Here is a 23,822-nt window from a genome sequence, read left to right on the forward strand (position 1 = left end):
TAAATTTACCATCCCACTAGAAGACACTTTTTTTATGGAGTCTGGACCACATTTTTTGATAACTAAAAATATACAATTTAATAATACAAGTCTTTCTCACTTGTAAGTGCACTGAACTCCGGTGACCACATCATTACATCAACATTCCCAGGGGGGGGGTTGTTCTATGGTCGCTCTCGCTCTGATTACAGATAACAAACGCTATCACCCATCATTGATGACTTTATTATAACTAGATAACCAAGTTCATTCTGCCAACCATTTGGATTTTTGACTTTGCAAAAATTATATCCACAATGGACAAAAGAATAAAGTAAAACTTTCAAGCACACGTCACAGTTAAAACCATGCTAAAGTTTCCTACGGGGCCTCTGGAGAGGGGTGCTCTGAAGAGTCGAGCCTGTTGCTGGCCTTTTCATTGCCTCATCCCTACCAGAAACCTGCACAACCAGCGTGGAAGCAGAGGTGCTCAGACTTCCTTCAGTCCAGTTTGTAGACAAGGATGTTATTCCTCTGAGTCTGTCACTAACTGGAGGCTTCATGGGAAGGGCACAGGCATCCTTGTTGTCTTTCTTCTCTCTAAGAAAACACGGACAAAGTGCTGGCCAAACAGCTAAGCGCTGGGTCATAGAGAGAGAGCTCAGTACTCAGTCTGATGTTTAGTCCCCACAATAATTAACACTGCATCTATTTATTGGTTTTCTTACTTTAAGGAGACCGTTTCCTGCTTCCATTGGCTGCCTTGTTCTGAACCCTGGGCTTGGATGTATGTCTTCCTCACAGAAGGGCCATGCCTGGATCTCTTGAAGAACAAGGCCACTATGAGAAGTGCTAATATATCATTGGCTACTGGCTTTGGGGCTGACATTGACTAGCATTTTCCAAACTGTGCCAGTGCAGTGGATCAGGATTCCCATGATCTAGTGGAGCCAGGAAACAAATTCCTCCATGAAAGAGTAAGTACTGTTCCCAGATTCAACAAATCAGTAATGAGCTAAAAACAAGTAAGCCAATGAGGAGACTTACGTGGGGCCATTGGCATTGACTTTTAGTGTTGGGATATTCACTGTCCCAGTTGCTCTGGACAAATGAAGATCACCTGTAATCACTTTTAGTAAACAAACAAACAAAACCCAAAAATCAACTATAAACTGAATACAAACAGTAATGAAACAGCAACAACATCTTATCTGATCTTTCCTGACCTTCTGAATTCAGAAATAAACACTTTAGCCTCCTTACTTTTCATGACAACATAGTCAAATGGATAGGTTAAATGAGATATGGTATCATTTTAACAGAATATGATGGAACAAAGTGATCTTGTAACACAGCACATATATACAACCATCTCATTTCAGCACACATATAGGCTTCCTAGTAAGGGATGATGATTGACTTTATACCAATCATCAATACTGATGTCTACCAGCCCACTCATTACAACAGAAACAGTCATAATTCCCATTCAAGATCTTAAAAGAACTCAACTCATTATAAATACTGCTTGTGAAATATAAAGAGGAGGGTGTTTGGGGATTGCTTTTCCAGCACTGATGAAGAAGAGCAGCTAAAGGCACTCAATTATTCCTTACCCTTTTTGTTCTAAGGTATCACCTTGTTGCTCAAGGTGGCCTGGAACTTATGTAACTCACATAGCCTATCCAGGTTGTGAGTTGTGACCTCCACCTAGACTCCCACATGAAGCCTTTAAAGTCAACTCTCAGATTCTTTAATAAAATCTTGGCAGGAGCAAAGCATCCACCTAAATCCATGGCTCTAGATTTGCTAAGCAAGCTCCAGCAGGCTGAGCTGGCCAGATTACAGTCTTGCTGAATCTTTGTAATTAAGCAACTAGACCTGATGGGAGGATAAACTACTGGATGTCCTTTCAGGATACTGCTTAGCATGTCCTTGCTATGAGTGATGTTAGGGTCTTAGACACACCTTGCGGGTTTTGTTTAGAGGAAACATATATAATCCCAATGATGAGTTCATCACCCTAATCCAGAAATCTTAATTTATCCTAGTTTTTCTTTCTTTCTTTCTTTCTTTCTTTCTTTCTTTCTTTCTTTCTTTCTTTCTTTTCTCTTTCTTTTTTCTTTTTCCGTCCTTCTGTGTGTATGGATCTCTCACTCTCTCACTCTTGTCTCTGTCTATCTCTCTCAGAGAACTGTAGCCCAGAGACCCAGGGCCTTGCCAGTTTCCTAAATGGAACCCTACAGCTGCATATCTGGCCTTAAGACAAGGATTGGCCCACACTTTCGAAGGAAACTTATTGCAAAATCCATGACCATGTTACTGAAAGCACCAAGACTATAGTTGACAAGCAGAAGAACTGGGATAGAGGCTGGAGTCCAGAATACCAGACAAACAAAGAAGTAGACATCCCAACCATGCTATAAATTAGCCCCTCCCTGATCATTGCAAATATCTCTGTTGAAAGAAGAAAGGTGACTTGAACAAAAAGAAGAAACATTCAACCAAAAACAGATGATGCACAAACCCCAATACAGAAATAAAAGACATATAAAAAACAGGATATATTCCAAGTACTGAAGGACCCACAAATGTCAACCCAGACTATTATACCCAGCAAAAGTATCCATTTAAGCTGAAAGGTAAATTAAAAGATTAAAGAAATTTATAACTAATAAGCTAGTTCTAGACAGAATACCATAATAAATACTTTAGTCTGATGAGAAGGATAAACATCCAAGAAGTTTTAGGGAACAAATAAACAATGCCAGAACAGGTATTCAAAGAGCTCTGAAAACAAACATCACAAAATTAACAAAACATCAGGAATTAATACATATACCTCAATAATAACTCTGAATATCAATACTCTCAATTACCTCAATAAGACACATAGACTATCTAACTGAATTAGAAAACAAGATGCATCCACTGGACTGAGCTCCCAAGGTCCAAATGAGGAGCAGAAGGAGGAAGGACATGAGCAAGGAAGTCAGGACTGCGAGGGGTGCGCCCACCCACTAAGATGGTGGGGCTGATCTCAAAGGAGCTCACCAAGGCCAGCTGGACTGGGACTGATGGAGCATGTGATTAAACCAGACTCTCTGAATGTGTCAGACAAGGAGGGCTGACTGAGAAGCCAAGAACAATGGCACTCGGTTTTGATCCTACTGCATATATTGGCTTTGGGGGAGCCTAGTCTGCTTGGATGCTCACCTTCCTAGACCTGGATGGAGGGGGGAGGACCTTGGACTCCCACAGGGAAGGGAACCCTGACTGCTCTTTGAACTGGAGAGGGAGGGGGAAAGAGATGGAGGGAGGAAGAGGGAAATGGGAGGAGGGGAGGAGGCAGAAGTTTTTGAGTAAAAATAAAAAATAAAAAAAAGAAAAAGATGCATCTACTTTCTGCCTCCAAGGAACACATCTCACCATCAATAAAGACAAAACTTTAGTGTAAAAGGATGGAAAACAGTATTTCAAGAAAATGAAATAGGGAATAAGCATGTATAGCTATTCTAGTATCTGACATCAAAAATTCAGACTTAACTAGTCAGAACAGATAAAAATAGATACGTCATTTTCCTTAAGTGGAAAATACACCACTAGGATATTATAATCCTAAGCATTTATACAGCAAACACAAAGTTACTCAATTACATAAAGAAACTATTTTTGATATAAACCCATAGATTGACCCCACCAATACAGTCATAGTCAATGATTTCAATAACCCGCTCTCACCAATAGATAATCCAGGAAAAAAAGCCATCTGAGTTAAATGAAATAAAAATCAAATGGACCTAACACATATATACAGAACATTCTGCCCAAACACTAAACAATATCCTTTTTTCTCAGCAGCCCATCCAACTTCCTCCAAGATTGTCGACATATTTGGAAGGAAACAAAGAAAGATTCAATAAATATAGAAAAACTGAAATAATATTTCGCATTATACCTGACTACAATGGACCAAAGCTGGATATCACGAGCAAAAGAAACTAGAGAAAGTATGCAACTCTATGGAGATAGCAACACACTGCCAAATGATGATTGCAGCAAGAATCAATCGAGAAGGAAAATTTAAAGTTCCTAGAATTCAATGAAAATGACCTGACATAGCAAAATCTATGAGACAGAATCAAAGCAGTTCCTAAGGGAAGCGTTCACAGCATCATGTGCCTATACCAGAACTGTGAGATCTCAATGAACAACTCAATGATACACCTGAAATCCTGGGAAAACAAGAATATATAATCAAAAATTATGGATAGAAAAAAGATAAATAAAACCAGGGCTGAAATTAATAAAAAAAAACAACAATACAGAGATTCGAGTACTATGCTAAAGCAAACCAAACTTTCAAAGGGAGAAATAGGTTAATGCTTATTGTTTTCCCTATTTCCCTCAGAAAAATGGCCATATTTTTCTGAGTAAAGTTTTAGTGTTCCTGTTATTTTCTACACACTTTACTTTTTAAGAAAATTGTGAATGTTTATAATTTCAACCAAGTACATTTTTACTTTTTATCCCATATGTGGTATATGAATTGTTATTATCCTATGTGTCTCTCTGGCTTGTCACAAGTCTGATAATCTCCATAAGCTGTCAATGAGAGAGTTCCACAAAAGCCCAAGTTTATCATGCACATTTACGTTCTCAGGACTGGACTCTGCCAACCAAATAGATTTCTGATCCTTCTAGGGGAAAACGCTATTAAGAGACCACAATATCGGTGGCCATAAAGTTCCTTAGAGTGTATGCTTAGAGAAATTATCTTAGTTCTTCATTAGCAGACTCTGGCAGAACTGATCAGACTCAGAGAGCTGGCAGATGCTCAAAATCGACTGGGAAGCCTTCCAAATACAAAGTCTCTGGCTTCAGCTAAGGCTTGTTGAAAATTAGGCTCAAAGATGAGTCCAAATTATGGAGAAGGGTCTCGGGAAACATGATGTGCCAGGCCAGAGCTGCTACGTGTCCTCATTTTCAGTATCTTGGTATCTGGTACATTAGAACAGGAGTTTCTTATTGTTTCAGTAAAATGATTTTTTTAAGCTACACATAATCCTATTATAAGCACTATTAACTACATACTATGTCTCTTTGGTTTTCTATGTATGTGTATGGACATGTTGCACAGATACTCATCTATTTAAAGTTAGGCTCATAAGCTGATGATATCTTTCTCTGTCCTAGATTTATCTCAAACACCCTCTCCAATAGTTACATGCTATCTATTTGACTTCTTCACAACTTATTCATTCATAAGTGTTTTCAGGGCTAACATTGTTTTTAATTTTAAACTATTTTATAGATTATTAGCCATCATACCATGTGATGGCAGTAGTGGCGCGCGTGTGTGTGTGTGTGTGTGTGTATGTACGAGCATAGGTGAGCTACAGCCCACATGTGAGGTGAAAGGCTGACTTTTGGGTATCAGCATCTTTTCAATCACGGGCCTGGGGACCAATCTCAGGTCTCTAGGTTTGCACTGACAGCACTTTGTTCGCAGAGCTGTCACACTGGCTCTACCACTGCCACTGATGCTGTGGTTGACGGAGCCCATGATGCAGCCGTGGGCCTGCTTCAATCTCTACAGTGCTTGGGCAATGGGTATGAACCGTCATGCCCTACTGCTTGTAGTTTCTGTGATTAGGGCAATAAGATGCCGATGGTCTTCTTGGAAATTTCCTGGAATGTCCTCTTGAGAGAGCCCAGAGTTTGCATGGAAAAGTGCAGGGCACACGGGAATGAAGAAGTAAGTGTTCAAGGAGAAGGGACATAGTGAGACTTTTTAAAATAAAGTCACAAATTGAACTTCAGTATGTAGGTCACAACATACTGCATCCAGAGGTGGCACTGCATCACAACACTTAACAGCACACTCAGGAAGATGCAACAGAGACTTTGGGTGGAGAGTTTAGGAAGTTTTGTTTATCCAAGTAAAGGATTCTGAATTCAGGATGCCTTCTAAAGTTTACTGAAATGATGAAGACATCTGATCAAGACATCCGCTTTAATGCTGAAAATTTCTACAGTGGTTCATTTCAGTTATTAGACTTTGACCATGTGTTAAGCAGTGTTGGGCTGTGCGGACATCCCAACATATGTGTTCTACCGGCTTACAGAGACCAACATGTGCTACTCTGGTGTCCCGGGTCCTGTGTGCACAGGGAGCACCCTAAATTAGGTAAAAGAGCAATCCCTTTCTCCGCACAAATATAAATAATTATTTGGCACAGAGTCCAAAGGAAAGAAGACCTACTGGAGTAATCAGTAAGAGATAAACGCAACAAATGACGTCTGCAGTCACTAGACAGGTCTGGTGGCAAACGAGGTCAAGCAGCAACAGAAGCCTAGCTAATCTGTTTCCAGCAACCAATGTGTGGCGGAACTGAGAAGTATACAGTCACCCAAATGGCAGTGCGTTCTAGTCAGTGAAATGGCCATATTTTACTGAGATATTTCCTCTTCACATGAAGAGAATGGATTAAGTGAAGGAATTAAAGTCATGGTTGTACTCAACTATGAGTTTATAAACCCCAAATAAGCTAGTACTAAGGTAGCTATTCTATCAGCATTTGTGAAAACATTTAACACTTGGTCAAGGATATAATCTTCCTAAGGTGCCTGGAGACAATTCCTGTGCAGACAACTAGGAGTGCCATCTCACTGTGTGCGGAGATTTCTGTTCCACTCTTGGCTCACATTTTCCCAAGACGGCTTTCAATTGTTAATCATGAAATATCACCAAGAGTTCGGCTATGTCACTCTGGAAGAGTTAATACAATAAATGAGTATCAAACGATTCAATTAATTTTTAGAGGGGTGGCATCAGTCTTCAGCAGAGGCTTCGGTCTTTGCCACCCAGAGGCTGATGCCAGCACAAGGAGTCTTTACAACACTGGGGGACAGTCACAGACTCTTAGTCGCCTCCCAAGCTCAGGACTTCCCACCTTTCCTTGAGAAGGAAGATGCTGCCTGGAGAAAAGCAGCAGCAATCTGGGAAAGTAGCGGCTCACACCCACCTGGGTTGTCCAAGACGCACTCACTGAGGGTACTACAGCTCCAAGATGCATATCCATCTTCTATTAAAGCCATTTAAGGGCGGATCATTTAGATTTCTGTAAAGATACATGCTATAGGTTCACATGGTCCGTCAAGAAAAGAGGAGGCATCTTTTTCGAGCATTTATAAAATATTTTATTATGAATGCATTATTTTATTAGGATTTTCTTACTATTAAATTTTTAAGAATCACTGGACTAAATTTTTTCTCTTGTATTTGTTTTTCTTTTTTAAAATAAATTTATTTATTTATTCATTTATTTAAAAGCCAGGCCACAGTTTTCCCTCTTTTCCTCTCCTCCCAGTCCCTCCCCTCCTCTCCTCTTCATTCTCACCCTCCAATTCACTCCTCTTCCATTTCTGTTTAGGGAAGGGCAGGTGTCCCATGAGTATCAAAAAAACATGGCGTATCAAGTTGCAGGAAGACTAAGCACCTCCGCATGTATTAAGGCTGGGCAAGACGACCCAGCATGAGGAGTAGGGTCCCAAAGACCTATAGAGTTGAAGAAGGCCCGTGTTCCCGCTGATAGAAGACACCATCTAGGTTTTCAATATACTGTTTTATATATGTTATGGTTGGAAGTGGAACATTTCCCTGCAGGCATGGTTGCCAGCTCAGGAACCGACTATGCCTTGATGGCATTGGATCCCTTGTTACTGGTGTTACAGACCACCGTTTGCCAATACATGGATGCTGGAAACTGAACCCAAGTTCCCTGCAAGGACGGCACCTTCTCTTAACCGCTGAGCTATCTCTCAGGTCTCTTGGTTTCCTTTTCAGGAGAATCATAAAAACCGTGGGTCTATGAATATGCAGAGGTTCTAGTTTAATCAGGCACAGTAAAGACAGAAGACCAAATTTCATGGTGTTGGCGTGTAGCAATGGTAGCATATCCATAAATTCTGAAGGCAGTCCAAGTGATTTAATCTTTGGGATTGTAGGAGATTCTTAAGAGCTTAGAGAACTCCAAAAGCTTCATCCAGAGAATTAATGATAGTTTGATGTGGGAGTGTCATATATCAATCTGTTGATTTCATTGGCTGAGCAATAAAGAAACTGCTTGGCCCTGATAGGTTAAAGCATTGGTGGGAGGAGTAAACAGAATAGGATGCTGGGCGGAATAGGAAGTGAGGTCAGACTCTGCTCTGCTCCCGGAGAGACCCAACAGCTCTGCTCTCTGGAGCAGAGACACCAGGATGGACGGAGGCTAGACTCTTCCCAGTAAGCGCACCTTGGGGTGCTTACACACATCATTAGAAATGGGCTAGTCCAGGTGAGAGAATTAGCCTGTAAGGGCTAGAGTTCATGGGCCAAGCAGTGTTTAACTGAATACAGTTTGTGTGTTGTTATTTCGGGCATGAGCTAGCCAAGCGGCCGGGGTGTTGGGGACGCAGCCCGCCGCTCTTATTTTAACAATAGTTAATACAAAGAGGGTTTCATAAAAATAACCCCTAAAAATTATATCTTTTTGTCAGAACAATTTAATGTTCTATTATAAAATGGACATTATACTAATCTATCATTTTATTACATAAAAAGAACACAAATTTCTGAATTAGGTGAGAAATTTTCGGAAACTACAAGTCACATTAAAGAATATTTTTAGAAGAAGTTTTATAAACTAGGTGCCAGTGTCATTCAGAACAAATTTAGAAAGTTTGAAATAATTTATTATAGGCAGTTTATCTCTACTTCTTAGCTTTTTTTTCTTTCTCTTCCCTCTAACCACATCAAGAAAACAGAATCCAGCAGGCTGCCTGTGTTTCTGGTGCTCCGCATTAATTAGGTTGCTCCCAGGATGATTTCACTAGCTGTAAACATTCCCTCCTGGACTCCTGCGCTTGTCAAATGCAAATTCCAATGCCTTGGCACGTGTATAGTGTCCTCTGAAAGACTTCAGGGTTCACCAAGTGAAAATGCAAATGACTTACTTCCTTGGTCATTAAGGGCCTACAGGAGCCCAATGTCCCTGGCATCTTCCAAAGCCTTCTCATTAACAGAGCACACAGTCAAACTGGGGCTCAGTTAGTCCAGAGGGCAACATTTCTTTTTCCTTTTAATTACAATATGACTTTTCTAAAGTGGCTTTGAAGAATCAAAGAATGTCTAGACTCCCAGCAAGCACCGCAGTCCACTCCACAGGCCAGTATTGACTGCTACCTATCTTGCCCTGCATTGCGGTTTCCAGTGTCTGATCTACGACCAATCGCAGACAGCCAAGTGGCACCCACAGAGCCACCTCTCTCCAGCCCAAAGCACAAGCATGGAGCTTGTTGGATCACCTTAATTTATCTGTCCTGGCTTGGACAGCAAACTCCCCGCTAGCCAGGAGTAGAACAACTCACTCTCTAGAAGCCAGCCTGCAGCTAGCTGCACACATCATTCCTCTCCACATGGCTTCTCTCCTTTTGCAAATGTTTAAGGAAGAAAAGTAGGGGTACGTAGAAACACACGCATAAACGCCAGAAGAGAAGGGGGACACATGGACTGAAAGTTGCAGGGGTCAGTACTGGTCACTATGAGTGTGGTGCTTAGAGCTTGTTCACACAAGCAGGAAGATGACACCACCAGTCTCTTGGACCAAGAATGTAGCCAGTGAGTTCAGCCACTGCTCAGGGTAGGACTCAGTTCTTCCCGACATCGCCAAAGCAACACACCAGGTGCTGTACATCAATGTTTGTGCTTTGAAAGGCAAGGACATGGGCTGATTTTATTGAACCCAAAACGTGAATACAAAGTCAGTCTTGGGTATCCATCTCACCCTCCTCTTCCTCTAAGTCCCCTTGTGGCTTTACTTGCGTCCCATTTTATTCTGACTTATGCTGAACACATACACATATTTATAAGCTATGATGTGCTGTCTTGACTAGTGTATATATTGAGAAGTGATCAGCCTGGGGCAATCATTATTTCTACGACATTTCAGTTCAACCATTTCTTTGTGATCAAAGCAATCAAGACTCTCCCCTCTGTTCTGAGACCTGCGGTGCATTATTAAATGCTTTGTCAGATAAGCAAGGAGCTTATTCTCCTTTCAGACTAGAGCATGGCACCCAGCGGCCACCCTTTTCCCCTCCTCTTCTACACTCTGCAGTCTGTTTGCTCCTCTGCTCCAGCTGATATGAGAAGTTTTCACATGGAGATGTGTGTCTTCTAAATCAAAGCTTAAATTAGAAAACAATCTATGATAGAGTTGAAGTTAGGAGAGAAATAGCTTCCTATCCGCTTTCATGACTCCTTGTCCCCTTTCCCATATCCCATCCTTCCTCATCAGCTAATCGGTTGTGGCCATACTGACACTTATTCAGATATGTGCACACATTTGTTATAGGCTAGTATGCGCTGAAAAAGGATGGTCAGTTGCTTTTTGTTTTGTTTTTTTCCTGAGTTTTGATCATCTTTATTAAAACTTTCTTTTCCAGGTGCCCGTGTTTCCCTGAATTTTCTGATTTCAATTTTCTTTACAGTTGAGTAATATTCTATTTTGTATTTAGATCATATTTCATTATCTAATCATCTGCTGATGGACCTTCAGGCTGCTTCTTTTCTTGCTATAATAAATAGATCAGCAATAAATATGGATGTACTTTTTTTTGGTAATATAGGGAGTTCTCTGGGTATATGCCCAGGGGTGTATGTCTTGGTTATGATGTAGTCCTGTTTTTAATTTTTTGAGGAGGCTCCGAACTGTTTTCCACAATGGCTGTATTAATTTGTTCTCCCACCAGCAGCAGATAAAGGTTACTCATTCCCCATATCCTCTCCAACATCTGTTGCCAGACTGCTTGATGATAGCCATTTTGGCTAGCATAAGGTAGAACTTCAAAGTAGTTTTAATTTTGTATTTCTTGATCTCTAGTAACGTCGACTATTTTAAAAATACAGTGATTGGTCATCTATGTTTTTTCTTTTGAAGAACGTCACTGCTGTTAGCTCACTGATTGATGGGCAATTGTATTTCCTTCAAGTGCAGCTTTTGCAGTTCTTTGTAAACTCAGGATATCAGTCCCTTGTCTGGCGTACAACTGGTGAAGATGTCCTTCATCCTGTAGGCACTTTGCTCCTCTAGTAGCTTCCTTTTCTGTGCATGGGAAGTCTCAGTTGCAGGCTGTCCCATCATCTGTGGATAGTTGGGGTTGCTTGCTATGCTGGGGATGCTCTGTTCAGAAAACTCCTGCCCATCTCAAAGACTTTTTTTTTTTTTGGATTTTCAACACAGGGTTTCTCCCTAGTTTTTGGTTCCTGTCCTGGAACTAGTTCTTGTAGACCAGACTGGCCTCGAACTCACAGAGATCTGCCTGCCTCTGCCTCTGGAGCGCTGGGATTAAAGGCGTGTGCCGCCACCACCACCGGGCTCATCTCAGAGTCTTGAAGAGTGTCCCCCGAGCTTTCCTCTAGCCATTTTAGCATTTCAAGTGTTAATAAAGGGCTTTGACTCACTTGGTGTGGTTTTCTGTTCAAGGTGAAAGACATAGAACAAGTTTCATTTTCCTGCGGGTGGAGACCCAGTTGTTTTCCAGAATCATTTGTTAGTTACACCGTTGTCTTTTTGCCTTCTTCATCATTAGTTAGGTGTCTGTAGTTTTGTCTATTTCTGGGTCATCTCTTCTCTTCCATTGGTCTGCTGTTTTCATGCTAATGACAGGCTCTGTGTCTCTGGTTCTGTAGTATAATCTGAGATCAGGTATTATGACCCTCAGCTATGTTCTTGCTCCTTACAATTGCTTTGGTTACATATACTTTTTGCAGTTCCACTGGAATTCTTGAATTGCTTCTTTCTAAATCTGGGAAGTACAACATAAGCATTTTGATGGGCACTGCATGTAGTATGTAGATTCAGTTTGGTGGAATAGCCATTTTCATGATTTTAACACTAATACTGAACCCCACAAAATCTTTCCACAATCTAGTTAGTATCTTCCCTTCTCAGGGCGAACATGTAAATTTGGCTGTCTAGGCACTGAAGGAGCAAGAGCCATCTTCACATTGCTAAAGAACCCAACGTGCTTAAATAAATCTTTTGAGATGGCGACTGTGAAGCCGGACTTTATTTTTAAATTCTACTGGCCATTAATGCAACAGGAATTAGGCACATCTGGTCATTGAAGACATTTGTTGCACTGAACCAATTGGAATAAACATCTTAAAAAATTTTATTTTTAGGAAAGGGGTTTTGTAACCTAAAAAGATTTCCCTTTTATCCTCTGTCTAAAACTATATTAAATCAATCTATTACCATGTTATTCAATATCCAAACTATATTGCTAATCATAAACTATTTTTATAATAAATTGTCATCTTCCTGGGAACCTGGTTCCTCATATTTCCCCCTGTTCCTGTCAATGGGTTTATTATACACTGGAGTTAAATGTAGAACAATGAGAGCTGGCTGTGAGGCAAGCCTGCAATCCCAGGGCTGGGAGACATGGGCAGGAGGACGCACAATAGGTGTCAACCTGGCTTATACACTGATAATCTACCTCAAACAATGGTAGGAAAGGAGGGAGGGAGTGGGGAGAGAAGGGGAAGCAGGAAGGCAGGAAGGCAGGAAGGCAGGAAGGCAGGAAGGCAGGAAGGCAGGAAGGCAGGAAGGCAGGAAGGCAGGAAGGAAGGAAGGAAGGAAGGAAGGAAGGAAGGAAGGAAGGAAGGAAGTAGGGAAATCATACAAAACTAAAGGAGAAGAAAACATTTCTTTTGTGACTTTGACAGACGGCCTGGCGGACTGGTCCTCTCTAACTCTGCTCTCAGGATATTCCAGTTTCTTGGGGAGAGGAGCATCTCATACAGTTCCCATACCCCAAGGTGCACCTTAGCCTGCTATCCATATGCAATTATTCACCAACTTTTTCCTGCCAAATGTGAAGAATGAGAGCTGAAGAAGAAAGGCTCACATTTTACATGTGAAAACAAGACACTTTGACAGCCTGACAAATAGCCATCCACATCCATGTGCCGGGTGGTGGAAGTGCAAAATGAACTTGACCTATTTGCTCTTGATGAGTGACCCTTCAGAGGGGTAACTGAAATGTTCCGAGTAATTACTCGACAGGGCAGAAAGGGCACTAGAAAGAGCAAGGGATGGGTAGCTCTGCTTTTAGAATCCTGGGTGGGCTTCTAGGGAACAAACTCAGCACTGTTTTTTCTCCTGTCTCCCCTGGTCCCCCAAACATCAGTCAAGCAGTATCCTCAACATTCCCCATAACCGTTTGGCAATTTTACTTCTATACTGAGAACTAAACTCTAGTAGGAATGTATGTGACAAAAGAAAAATTAGATCCCTGGCTAAATCCTAATGTGTTCTTAATAACCTGGTGTGACATGAGCTCTAAGTTGCTCTAGCATGACTGCCAAGGTTTTGTCTTTTCATAGAAGGTTCACACAAAGAGGCTCTTCTTAAAGCTATCCAAAAGCACCAAGAAATTCACACCCTATGGCTTAAAGTCATTAGTGCTCAAAGCACGCTTTTAAGTACTTGAGATCTGATTTGGGATAAAATGGAAATTATGCCTGAAGCCTATCACTTCATTTCCTTAGCAGGCCTCCATGACTGAGTTGTATTTGGCAGGTATGAGCTAATCTCCAACCCCCAAATCATTTTCATCCTGTACTACATTCCAGGAGTGGCAAGGGGGTTCTTGATAAGAAGGATTCTTTACTAATTGTGGTGAATCTGTGGTGCAGGTAGACTGTAAGTCCATTGGTTTCAATTTCTTTTGCATTTGCTTATGTTTATATATCTTCTACTTTTATGTTGATAACTTGAAGTTCAAATTTAGCCTGGAGTGTTTCATGGAAACTCGTGCCTTTTGTAGGTGCTCAGCTTTAAATGGGTCCTGTATAGCATATTTCTTCCTCCTGAGGCTTTAGGGGTCATTATATAAAGTAGACAACGAAACTTTAAAAGCCAGAGCAACAACCTGCCGTAGAGAAACAGCTGTCATGTGTATTATTGCTCACAGGAACTCAGAGCTGCTGGGACTGGATGCAGAAGAATTGTACAAGATCAAGCCAACCCGGATCCCAGCCCACAGCAGGGAGAGGCTCACAAAGTCCCATCCCGAGCCAAGGAGCTGTTGGCAATTCATGACTGTTGTGGGGAGGAAGCCTTGGTTTTCTTCAGAAACAGATACTTTGAGGGGCTGGCTGCCCACGCTCTAAGAGGTGGTCCTGTACCCACGCACACACAGGCAGGGTTTCCTGGATTCGGTGGTTTATTTTTATTATTTTAATTAAAATGGAGCACATGAAGTTGGAAGGGTAAAACAGTTGGGGAGACAGAGAAGAAGTTGTAGAGCGTGGAATGGGGAAGTGGGGTTGATCAAAATACATACAAATTCATGTATGAAATTCTCTCATAAAATGAGCTTATGAAGAGAAGTCTCTACCCAACCTAGAGAGAAATGGTTACACAATAGAATCATTTTTCATATAAATGAAATAATTTTTAAGTATGTTGTGGCAGTGAGCCTTGAAAATACTGAACAAAATTAACAAAGGTTTTAATTTCCACTCCTTCCTCTCTCTCTTCCTCTCTCTCTCTCTCTCTCTCTCTCTCTCTCTCTCTCTCTCTCTCTCTCGTGTGTATATATCTGTGTATGGGTGACTGTGTGTGTGTGATGGAGGAGTTACTTTCATTGGTTAATAAAGAAACTGCCTTGGCCCATTTGATAGGCCAGCCCTTAGGTGGGTGGAGTAGACAGAACAGAATGTTGGGAGGAAGTGAGGCAATTGCCATGCCTCTCCTCTCTGGGTCAGATGCAATGAAGCTCCAGCCCAAGATGGACGTACACTAGAATCTTCCTGGTAAGACACCACCTCGTGGTGCTACACAGATTATTAGATATGGGTTAAAGCAAGATATGAGAGTTAGCTAGAAGAGGCTAGATATAATGGGCCAGGCAGTGCTTATATGAATACAGTTTGTGTGTTATTATTTCAGGGCATAAGCTAGCCAGGTGGCCGGGAGCTGGGTGGCAGGAATGCAGCCCACAGCTCTCACTACATGTGTGTGTCTGTGTGTGACTATAGGTCAGAGGACAACTTGCAGGCATCTCTTCTCTCCTTCTACTAGGTGGATGTTAGGAGCACAACTCAGCTTATCAGACTTGCCAAGCACCTTTACCACTGAGCACCCACCAGTCAAGAATTTAATATTTAAAATCAAAAATTAGTGAGAAGACAGAAAACCATATGATACAAAGTTTATCTTTCAAATTTAACTATTTGACAGAAATTAGGGCCTACTATAAGATCATGCCTTTCAGAGAGGTCATGCGAAATCTTGCCCCACTCAGCCACATTTTCCTGCCCTTATCTCTTGTTGCTCCTCCTTCTCAATATTGCTTGGCCTCCAGGTTTGTGGACCTGTCTTCTGCCTCTGCCTGACCTCTCAGAAAGGATGCTCCCTCTTTATGTTCACCCCAAATGTGGGCATATCTCAGAGGAACCGAATCACCCCCTTTTTGTCCTAGTAGATACTCAGCAGGATCCACTCTTGCTGGTGACTCATCCTTGGTTATCACGTTCTCCCACTGTCGCGTCCACCCTCGACCAGCAAGGAAAAACGCAACACCTGGAGCTCTTCCTGCAGCAGTTCTCAGGACTTTATTCACAGCAATCTATCTCCTTCTCCTCTTTCTCTCTCTCTCTGGGCAAACCTCTCCCAGCCCATAAGTAGGCATGGGCTGCCAACCCTGAACTGCCAGGTGGGCACTGCCCATATGTTCACACATATGCAGGCAGCTGATAATCATTGCGTGATCATAGCATAGGTCAGGCCTTAGCCATCTCAGGAGTTGATTATACATCTCCATCAGGTGTGATTCCATGCAGCTCGCTACATCCCAGTTAGAATGAGCTTCGTGTGTGGGGCCTTTCCCCTGCTGATCTCTCTGTGATCTCCCAGTGCTTGGACCTGTGTCTGGCACAGCACAGGAATCCAGTGTCTGTGTGTTTACATGACTGGTTGCACAGTAATGTTAGAGGAGAACCCCTCCTTTATTTCATCTCTTAGAAGTTAATTGATGGTCCCTCATTTGGGAAGCAAACAACGTGTAAACTTAATTCATTCACAAAACCTCCAAGACCAAAAATACCTCATTCTATGTTCAAATTCAAAGTCTGCAAAACTACATATTGTATTCACTAAACATGTTTTAAACTATCTTTTTTTTCTGTATAGGACAGTGCTACTCAGTTTGACTCTCAGTCTGCATGTTAGCATTATCTAGGGACCTGTCAGAAGTACACTTCCTTAGTCTCTGCCGCAAGCATGGGCGGTGTGGAACTCAACATCCTGTGTTTTCATAAGCCTGCAGGTGATCCCGGGGAGCCCAAGCTGGAGAACCAATGCTCCCACGGCTCACTCTAGCTCTTTGATTTCTCATCAGCCTTTATGTCCTAGACTTTTAAGTACTATAAATGTAAAATAAGAACAGAGCAGAGCATCCCCCAAAGAAACAGGTTTATGTGAAGTGACGGAGAAATATATTGTGGGATCTGCAGGCTGTAAAGGATCATAGAAGCATTCCAAGACACTGATAAGAGACTTCTAAAGGCTAAAAGAATCCATCAGCTGTTTCCAAAAAAACCTTGTTGGTCAAGGTATCCTGCGGCAGGTCCAGTGTTATACCATTGGAGGAGACAGCCAGTGCTAGGCAGGTGTTCTTGGGGAAGGGCCAGTTTTGAGTGGTGTTAGGCTAGAAGGAGTTCCTGGTAGAACCCTGTTCTAGGGGCATACGCTGGAGGGGCTGGACATGGGGGAATGTCTCATGGGCTTATATTAGAGTCGCGTGTACAGGGTCTCCTCAGTCAAGATTTGACTCCACTATTGTTTTGGTCTGATGTGACTTTGCAGCAACATTGACAAGTTCCACAACACAAACTGTTTAAGTGGTGTTTATGTAAATCATGTGTCACCTCTCTTTTTTATTAGATACCTTCTCTTTCCTACAAGCACCTGAAAAGCAAATTCTCAGATTGCAGACAGTCCTATAATAAAGAGTTAGATTGCCTTTTCTGTAAAGAAAAAGATAAACTGACTCTTCACTCTGATTTACACATGCGTAGTGCATCTCTCAATGCAAACCAGGAAATGATGTCTCTGCTGTCATCCTGCATCTATCGCTTTCGCTATCCAAGAATGGCGGGTCAGACTCTGGCACATGCACACTTGACCCCACATGAGGACTGGTCATGTCAAGATGCTCGTCCTTGTCCAGGTTAAAGACAAAGTAAGAGCAATGAAGGGACACACAATCAACACGTAGTTTATTAATTTTCCCATAATCCAAGCCAAGAGAATGAAGCCATTCTCCTTGAGTTTTAGAAACAGCAGCCCTACAGGCAGATGATCCTATCAAGTCACCAGTCCCTAAGTAATAACAGTTATACCATGAAGGAACCATGAGTGTCCCTACCCCGCCCACCAACTAAGCAGGAGTTATCTCATGATAGAAAAAGAATTGGGTCTGGAATAACAAGATCTCTCCGGGATCTCACAGAGTCAGGACTGAAAACCAGGCCACAGTGGGATTGAGGCTGCTTAATTAAGCACCCCCGTGTCGGAAACCTGAAGTCGGGTCTGAGGATGCTGCTCCCCCAGTTTCCACATCACAGCTCCATGATTAAATCCCTTTCTTGACTTTCCATGTGGCTTTCTCACTTTGATTTCTGGATTAAGAAGCCAGCGCCCACCCCAACCCCCAGATACTTACAGTTCTGTCTTCAGATGAACCCAGCATTAAACCTAAGTGGTAAGATAGCGTGTGCTTCTGCAGCAGCAAACTGTGATGCGCAAAACAATCCCACGCCAGTTAGTATTTAAAGGGGCATTTATTTTGGGGTTAAAACTCACAAAGCACCAACCTTCAGGAAAGGAGCCTAGTCACCGGAGCAGGAGCAGGAATTAAGCGCCGGAACCAAGAGAGCTGTGGGGCGCACACCCGCCAGATTTATAGGTTTATATTGGCCTAAGGGGTACCCACCCTACAAACACGGTGATTGGCTGGGGCTGCCTCTTCAAAACTGAAGAAGGCATTTAAGATGGACACACAATTATTCTGCTGGTATTTTTGTTGAGATAATGAGTAGAGAGATTGAATTTTGCTCAAAAATGTAAGTATATATTTTACTTTTAGAAAGAAAATCTGAATATCACATTATAGAATAATATAATGAAGTGATTTGGTCAATAAGCACCTTAAAAGTATGAAGAATCAGCTATTTTAATGCTATGTTTAATTTTCAACTATACCCAGTTCACATAAAACATTTATGATAATCCTAGCGATGAACAATCCATACAGCTTCTTATGTTTGGATTTTCATATAAACCATATTTCACTGTGAATTTTTATATAAACCATATTTCACTGTGAATTTTTATATGAACTACATTTCACTGTGGATTTTTATATAAACCACATTTCACTGGACATCCCTTTGCAATTCACAACTTTAAGAAAAGCCTCAGCTCTGCCTGTGGATTTGCCAACATGATACACTTAGACCACTTAACTGTGGACTCATCATAGGTGTTCAGCATCACACTTTAAAGACAGCTGTTCTTCCTATTTTCCATAACCTTGCAAATCTCTGACACTATCCTGAATCCAAGGGTCATCGAAGATGCGTCTTGAGGCTCACATGCTTCCGTGAAGCTGTAGAATTGCTCCCTGCGGTGGCTTCAATAGAATGGTCTTCGCAGCACCATGTATAAAAACACAGAACAACTTACATTTTAACTTCATCTGTCGGTGTTAATTTTGGGGTCAACATTATGATTCGAACTGACTCTTTCCATTGTTGGTCAGAATATGAATGCTTATTACAGCATTAATTACTTAATGCAGCTTTTCTATGAACTGTCACTTTATCCCTGTTTATGTGGCCTCTTGCTTGCACGCCCATCAAGCTGATCGCCATCTAAATTCACACCGATGCTCACTGCTTGTTTCCAGGTGCTGTCCCCCACAACCTCAGCCCTGTTCTTGGCTGTGGTGAATCCTTCAATAGCATTTGCAGGCTGAGGGCAGACCAGCTGGCTTAGCAGGCTGTCTTTACCCTGGCCTTGAGCAGAAGTTTTGGGGTACTGAATTGTTATTTCAAGGTGTAGCTCTTGGCAATCAGCTACCGCCCCACTCCTTCTATTCTCTTGCTTCTCTTGGGAGCCACCCAGGTTGTTCTCATCTGGCCAATGTTGGCTCCTTTTAATTTTAGGACCTCTTTGTCTTGGGTGTTCCTTCCTTTATGAGGTGAGTTCAGAGTTACTTGCCATGGTTAGGAGCAGTACACACAACGCGATCCATACTTCCATGTAACTACAGCTGGGAGCTGGGTTGCTGTGCTGTTCTTTGTTTGTTGTTCCTTCTTTTCTTACTACAAGATCACCATTGATGGCCTTAAAAGCCAATTAAACAGTATTTAGGAATTTTAACAGAGCCATTTTTTTCTTTTATTTTTATGATTCAACCCTTCTGGCCTCAGGATCTCTGGTGCTGAGAAAGCCATAGTGGTCCAGGCCTAGCTATGTCTATGTGGGAGAACAAATGAACGACACTGGAGAGTCTATGACCAGTTTTTATCTGTATGTGCACCTCAAATGACTATTGTTCTGCCATTACTTACTCATATCAGATAATAAATACTTAAGGAAATATATTAATATCATTACTATCTATGTCCCCTCTAAACCTAATTACAAATATGATATTAAGACGTGGAATCCTCTGGACTGCGGGAGTGGGATTAATGTCATAAAGAAATTCATGATGGATCACTATAGTCAAACAGGAGACTAGTTCACCTTAATATATAGGTGCCTAGAAAATATAGACCACAAAATATGTCTCTGGTGTGAGGATTATTTTGAACTATTGTTTCAAGAAACAGTGGGCCCATCATTTGCAATTGTAGGCATGGAATGCTTCTGTAACATGAAGCCACGGTCTTAATATCCTCAGGGAAAGCCAGCAACATGGTGCCTTCTCAGAAACAGATGCCAGACACTTCCAGACTCCTAACCTCTTGCTGTCAACTCCACCTTTGATGGCCCAGCTTCCAGAAGAGTGAGGAACACTTCCCCATGTACTAGACATGATCAGCACTGAGCATTTGCCCCTACATAACTTCACTGAGGGGAGGTATTTATTAACAAGGAAAATGCTTGAAATGACTGTACTGACATCATAACCAGGGGCCAGACAATGTTAAAGAGAAATTAAAAACACCTTTGGCTTTTTAAACCTTCTTTTGCTCTGAAAATTAGAAAACAATCTACCTCAGGATCCAGCAAAACTACTTTTAGGCATATACCCAAAGAATGCTCAATCATACCACAAGGGCATGTGCTCAACTATGTTCATAGCAGCGTTGTTTGTCATATCCAGAACCTGGAAACAACCTAAATGCCCCTCAACTAAAGAATGAATAAAGAAGATGTGGTACATTTACACAATGGAGTACTACACAGCAGAAAAAAAATAATGACATCTTGAAATTTGCAGGCAAATGGATGAATCTAAAAAAACATCATATTGAGTGAGATAACCAAGTAAATGACTTTTAGACATAAAGCAAAGAAAAACCAGCCTGCAATTCACAACCCCAGAAAACGCAGACAACAATAGGACCCTGAGAGAGACATACATGGATCTACATAAGAAGGAGAAAAAGACAAGATCTCCTGAGTAAATTGGGAGTGTGGGGATCATGGGAGAAGGGAAAGGGGGAGGAAGGGAGGATAACAGAGAAAAACATATAGCTAAATAGAAACAATTTGAAAACTAGTTTGGGTACAATATCATTAATAAAACTTCCAAACTCTTGTTTAAAAAAAACTGCATGATTGAAAATATAGTCAAGGAAAATACATTTAAGGACATAAGAAATTAAAGGAAAGCAAAGTGTGTGTCTCTAGTTGTACACCCAAGCCTCACATAGCTTGCCACTGTCTTTACCACCCCAGCTCTGAGAAACATTTAACTTAGTGTTCAAGGCCCATGCACCATCGGCGACCCTTCTGTCCGCTGCACTGTGGTCTCTGTTTGATCATGTTTATTTACTATTGCATGTACTTGCCTCACTTCGACAACTGTGCATTGTCAGGGTGTCACCTTGTGGTGCCTTAGAGATTCCATCCCCAATCACATCATGAACTAAGTTTGTATGGAGTCAGTTAACAAACAAAACTGTTCACTAGCCTTGGGCGGAATGGCTGCAGTTACCTGGACCTCTGGCCGCTTCGGAATCGCTGCTGCTGCTTGTGTCCAGAATGATCGCCAGCCCCAGGGAGTTCGCCGGCAGGATGTGGCTGCTGAGGTCCACCCTCGTCAAGCTTCTGGGCTCCCAGGCAGAGCCCCCTGAGATGTTGTGGGGCTTGTCCTCTCCAGAAGCGTTTGTCTCACGACTTTTTCTCCACGGTCTCTGCACTATGTGAACTATGCTCTGCTGTTCCAGGTCACAGCTCTGGGGAGGAGCAGGCAGAGAGATAGAAATGGAAAGTGTTACACACAGGTGGAGCTTACTTGTCCCCAGTTGGAAAGTATGCAAACTAGTTTAAAGGCTACGTAACTTCCGTGCCTTAGTGGGAGTGGCAGTGGGTGGAAAACACGGTGTCTGATTGACTTAGAAACACTCTGCCAGTGTGGCCACAGCACTTACACACTGCATGTGACAGACACGTCACATGGGACTGGGGGTGGAAGTGGACATTTGAGGGGAAGGGGAACACAAAAACAGAAAACTATGGAAACATGAAAAGTTTATGGAGCCTAGTCGGAAAACAGATTAACTGTCTTAAGTGTCCTGCAAATGCTCATTTAAGACTGATTTACCTCTCAAGTGCTTTGTCCTTAACTTAAACTTAACTTAAACCCCCCTAGTCATTTCTGCTTTATAAAAGCACTGAAGGTCATGATCAATTACGGGCATTTCCGCACAGAATTATAATGACTGCTTGTGGCAGGTCGCATGCCTTTCTTCCTGTCCCTGCGGCCAGTAGCCTGCATTCTGTAGTACCAGTGGGACAGCTACTGAATGGCTTGTTTGCCCTTGTGATCAAACTCAGTGAATATTTACTATAGAACCTTTTGTGCTCCTGTCTCTTTCTTCATGAACAGGAGTCTGTAAAATCTAGAATAAAAATTAAGAGTTGATATTTGCTAAGGCAAGACCTAGACGACCCTAGGTCAAGTCCTACTTCAGAATAAGTCATAGAAGCATCGTTTTTCTGACATTTCTAACAGCTGGGACCTGGCTCGCTCTCTAATGCCCACATCTCTGTGTTCTTGTTGCTGTTCTCTGTCATTGTGGGAATGGTGGACAGATACCTGTGTACAATACAACCACCTAAAGGATGCAGTGCACTCTTCCTCCTTTGCTGTCTTCCTTGAGCAATCTCTTCATTGTTGCTATCAAATCCCTTCCAGAACGGTGACCTCTGCCACTCAACTATGGCTTGGTGTTGCTCTCTCTAGTCAGAGGTCATTAGAACATTACCATGCCAATGTTTTCCCATTCTCCAGCTCTGCCCACATTCCCAGGGTCTCCCCACAAGGGCTCCTACTAGAGTCACTATCTGCCACCCTCCTTATCATTCAAGAGGACAGCCCCCTATCATATGTACTGCCTGGCAACTCCTAAGGATCTCGGGGACCCCTAACCCCAGTTTTAATGCTGATTTCCATTCTCTGATATTGGTCAGGCTTCAGTCCCTGCGTGGGGCTTATCCTCCCTGCCTTGTGACATCCAGCAAGGTGTCCAGAGTGACTGAGTAGGCATCAGGAATAACCTTCTCGCCTCCAGTGCCCTCATGACCTCACTGTCACCTCCCCACATGAGGCCATCGTTATTATGATGACCTGGTAATTTTTCTCTATATGTCTGGTTTCTGCCTGTTCCAGCATGTTACATACAAGAATCTTTGGTGTGTATATCATACTATCACATGACTAGTGTATTTATTCCTTTCTCCTTTCCAGACCTTTGTCAAGCACTTTTTACGTCTTTCCTTGTGCAGAGGGCCATCCTCCACAAGTATCCATGGTCATGGAACTGTGTTAGTAGGCCCTCAACATGATCTTCCTCCCTGCCTACATTTTAGTTAGCCACGAGAATGACTTTACACTACTGATGTTAACATATAAGAAGGAACCGAGACTTGGAATGGGTTTGCCTGGCGGCTTGGGTCCTCCAACAGAATATGCTGAGAAGTTTTCTCTTCTACAGCTCGGGAGGCAGAGCTGTACGTGTGATGTAGCCTTAGTCCAGCCACAGAAGGGGCAAGTGCTGCCCCGAGTGAAGACCCCTTTAGACGAAGCTAGCCTTGGCCTCAGCCCCAGCCCCCTAATGACATGACGATGTGTGAGACCACAGATGTGGGGCAACTGCTCCTGGCGTTCTGTACTTGCTCCTTGGAAATAAAGGAGATGGCACCCCAATGTCCATCACACTGGAGCAGGAGCCACGCCATCAAGCTGTGTCTTGGAATGGGCTCTTATGTAGAATCCAGGAACCTCACACCCATAGCCAGAGTTCTGGCAGGCTGAGCACTAAGACCTGAGCACACTGAAGCACAGACAAGTGAAAAAAGAGCATTGCAAGAAGGAGGAGCAGACTGGGAAGAGGCCCTCAGCACAGCCATATCCCATGCTGTCTTCTTCCCCGGGAGACACAGGCTTATTCTGTTCTCCATGTTCAGAACTGAAGTCACTGAAAAAAAAAGTGGCACCTTTCTCATCTGAGTCCCCAGGTTTTTGCCTGCCAAGGTCAAATC

At 42.4% G+C, this 23,822-nt stretch overlaps 1 protein-coding gene across 2 annotated transcripts in view; it reads right to left on the reverse strand.

Moving 5' to 3' along the window:
- Prkn (parkin RBR E3 ubiquitin protein ligase) overlaps window positions 1-23,822 on the reverse strand; it is a 1,135,485-nt gene that overhangs the window by 741,807 nt on the left and 369,856 nt on the right. For both annotated transcript variants that reach the window (XM_050135903.1, XM_050135902.1), the window contains exon 3: window positions 21,274-21,514. In XM_050135903.1, the coding sequence (XP_049991860.1) occupies window positions 21,274-21,514 (241 nt within the window). The remainder of the gene's footprint in view (window positions 1-21,273; window positions 21,515-23,822) is intronic.

The sequence above is a fragment of the Alexandromys fortis genome, unplaced genomic scaffold, assembly GCF_014885135.2.
Source record: "Alexandromys fortis isolate MF-2015 unplaced genomic scaffold, M_Fortis_MF-2015_v1.1 scaffold_23, whole genome shotgun sequence".
Taxonomy (NCBI): domain Eukaryota; kingdom Metazoa; phylum Chordata; class Mammalia; order Rodentia; family Cricetidae; genus Alexandromys; species Alexandromys fortis.